Source organism: Nanorana parkeri, unplaced genomic scaffold, assembly GCF_000935625.1.
Source record: "Nanorana parkeri isolate BGI_ZX_2015 unplaced genomic scaffold, ASM93562v1 scaffold2576, whole genome shotgun sequence".
In the NCBI taxonomy this organism is placed as follows: Eukaryota; Metazoa; Chordata; class Amphibia; order Anura; family Dicroglossidae; genus Nanorana; species Nanorana parkeri.
The window spans coordinates 31,100-32,565 of NW_017308844.1; the positions used below are offsets into that span (position 1 = coordinate 31,100).

The 1,466-nt window shown below is 53.5% G+C and overlaps 1 protein-coding gene across 1 annotated transcript in view; it reads left to right on the forward strand.

Annotated features, from left to right (window-relative positions):
* Window positions 1-1,466, forward strand: part of CACNA2D2 (calcium voltage-gated channel auxiliary subunit alpha2delta 2) — a gene marked incomplete at its 5' end in the record, with an annotated part of 53,967 nt that overhangs the window by 29,850 nt on the left and 22,651 nt on the right. The window contains one exon of the mRNA XM_018573851.1: window positions 1,061-1,126. Coding sequence (XP_018429353.1) covers window positions 1,061-1,126 — 66 coding nt within the window. The remainder of the gene's footprint in view (window positions 1-1,060; window positions 1,127-1,466) is intronic.

A 1,466-nucleotide genomic window follows, 5' to 3' on the forward strand; every position in this document is an offset into this window, starting at 1 on the left:
TTTTTTTAAAGAGCCCCCCCCCCCCCCGCAGTTTTGTTTCCACCACTAGATGTCCTCAGTCTGATGTTCAGCATCATTCAGCTCACTTCCCAGAGCCCAGGTCATCCTGGACCCGCCCCCAGCCTCTTAACTGCACAGTGATAGGAGATGCAGCACAATGATGTGCGCATCTTTCTGTCACTCTGCTCTCTCCTTCTGTCGTGCCTTTTATCAGCACATGAACTGACTGGCTTTCTTGTGCTGCTTCTGCGTCTCTCAGTCTGAGCTCTGCCTCACCGGAACTGCAAGAGGCCGATACCAGGTCACATTCAGGTACTGCGTTACGGATTTCATTTTAATCGGCTTGAACGGTAAAATGCCGGTCAGCTCAGGACAAGGTGCTGCACATTTCAGTGCAGGCACCCAGATCTGACTTGGTACCACCCTCTTGCTGTCCCTGTACAGCAGAGCTCAGGCTTTTAAAAGGAGAAGCAGCACAAGGAGCCAGAGGTGCTGCAGTGCTCATGTGCTGACAAAGAGCATGCTGAAAGGGAGAGAGCGGAGTGACCTAGATTAGCTCATCAGTCTTCTAGTACTCCTATCCAACCACAGGCTGGGGGAGGGACAAGACCTGTAACTGCTACTGGACCACAGCAGAGGTCAAAAATCAGGTCTCCTGCCCTGCCAGACAGGGCTGTGCTGTGCTGTGGCGGTGTGGTGTAAATCTCAAAACTGGATGACACAAGCCAGCATGACAGTTCATAGATCCCGTGTGTAATGCTGATTGAAGTCGGGTTTCAGGGACACCGCAGAGTAGAACGCCTGCACGCGGCACTGTAGAAGCTGGATAGGTCACACTCTCCGGGGGCCCGTCTCTCCCGCACACACCTGTACAACCCCGGGGGCCACATCCCAGGCACACATCTCCCTCTGCAGACCCTTTAGACTGGCACGTGGCCACCCACCCGGGAGCTGCCGGCTCCTCTGTTACCCCCACACAGGGGTCTGCTCCCCCCTCTGTGGATGTACTCGGGGCTCTGTGCTGGCTCACTCGCTGGATGATTCTTCTTCTCTGTTACAGATTTTGAGTCTTTGATGCCCAACACGTTTGAGTCTGAGGGCCGGGTGTTCATTGCTCCGAGGTATGGTAACCGAGCCGGCGCTATGGAATTCTGTGTGCTTCGTGGTGTATGTCATCCCCGTCCTTGGCTTCATCATGTTCCTTCCATACCCCACCCTCTCCCCCTGAATCCTCTTCCACATCCTCTCCCTCACTCTACACACCTCCCCGATGGGTCACCTCTAAAAACTACAAGTTCCTGGATATAAATCATTCCACTAACATCCATCGAATCCGGGGTTTAAGTAGTCGCCCCACCTGAAGAGCGATAGTTATAGGTGGAGGCTGGTTTGCTGGGTCACATTTGGGTTTCTTATACTGAGATCTCCAGCAGTGAGAACTCAACACAGCAGAGTGAGTACATTTG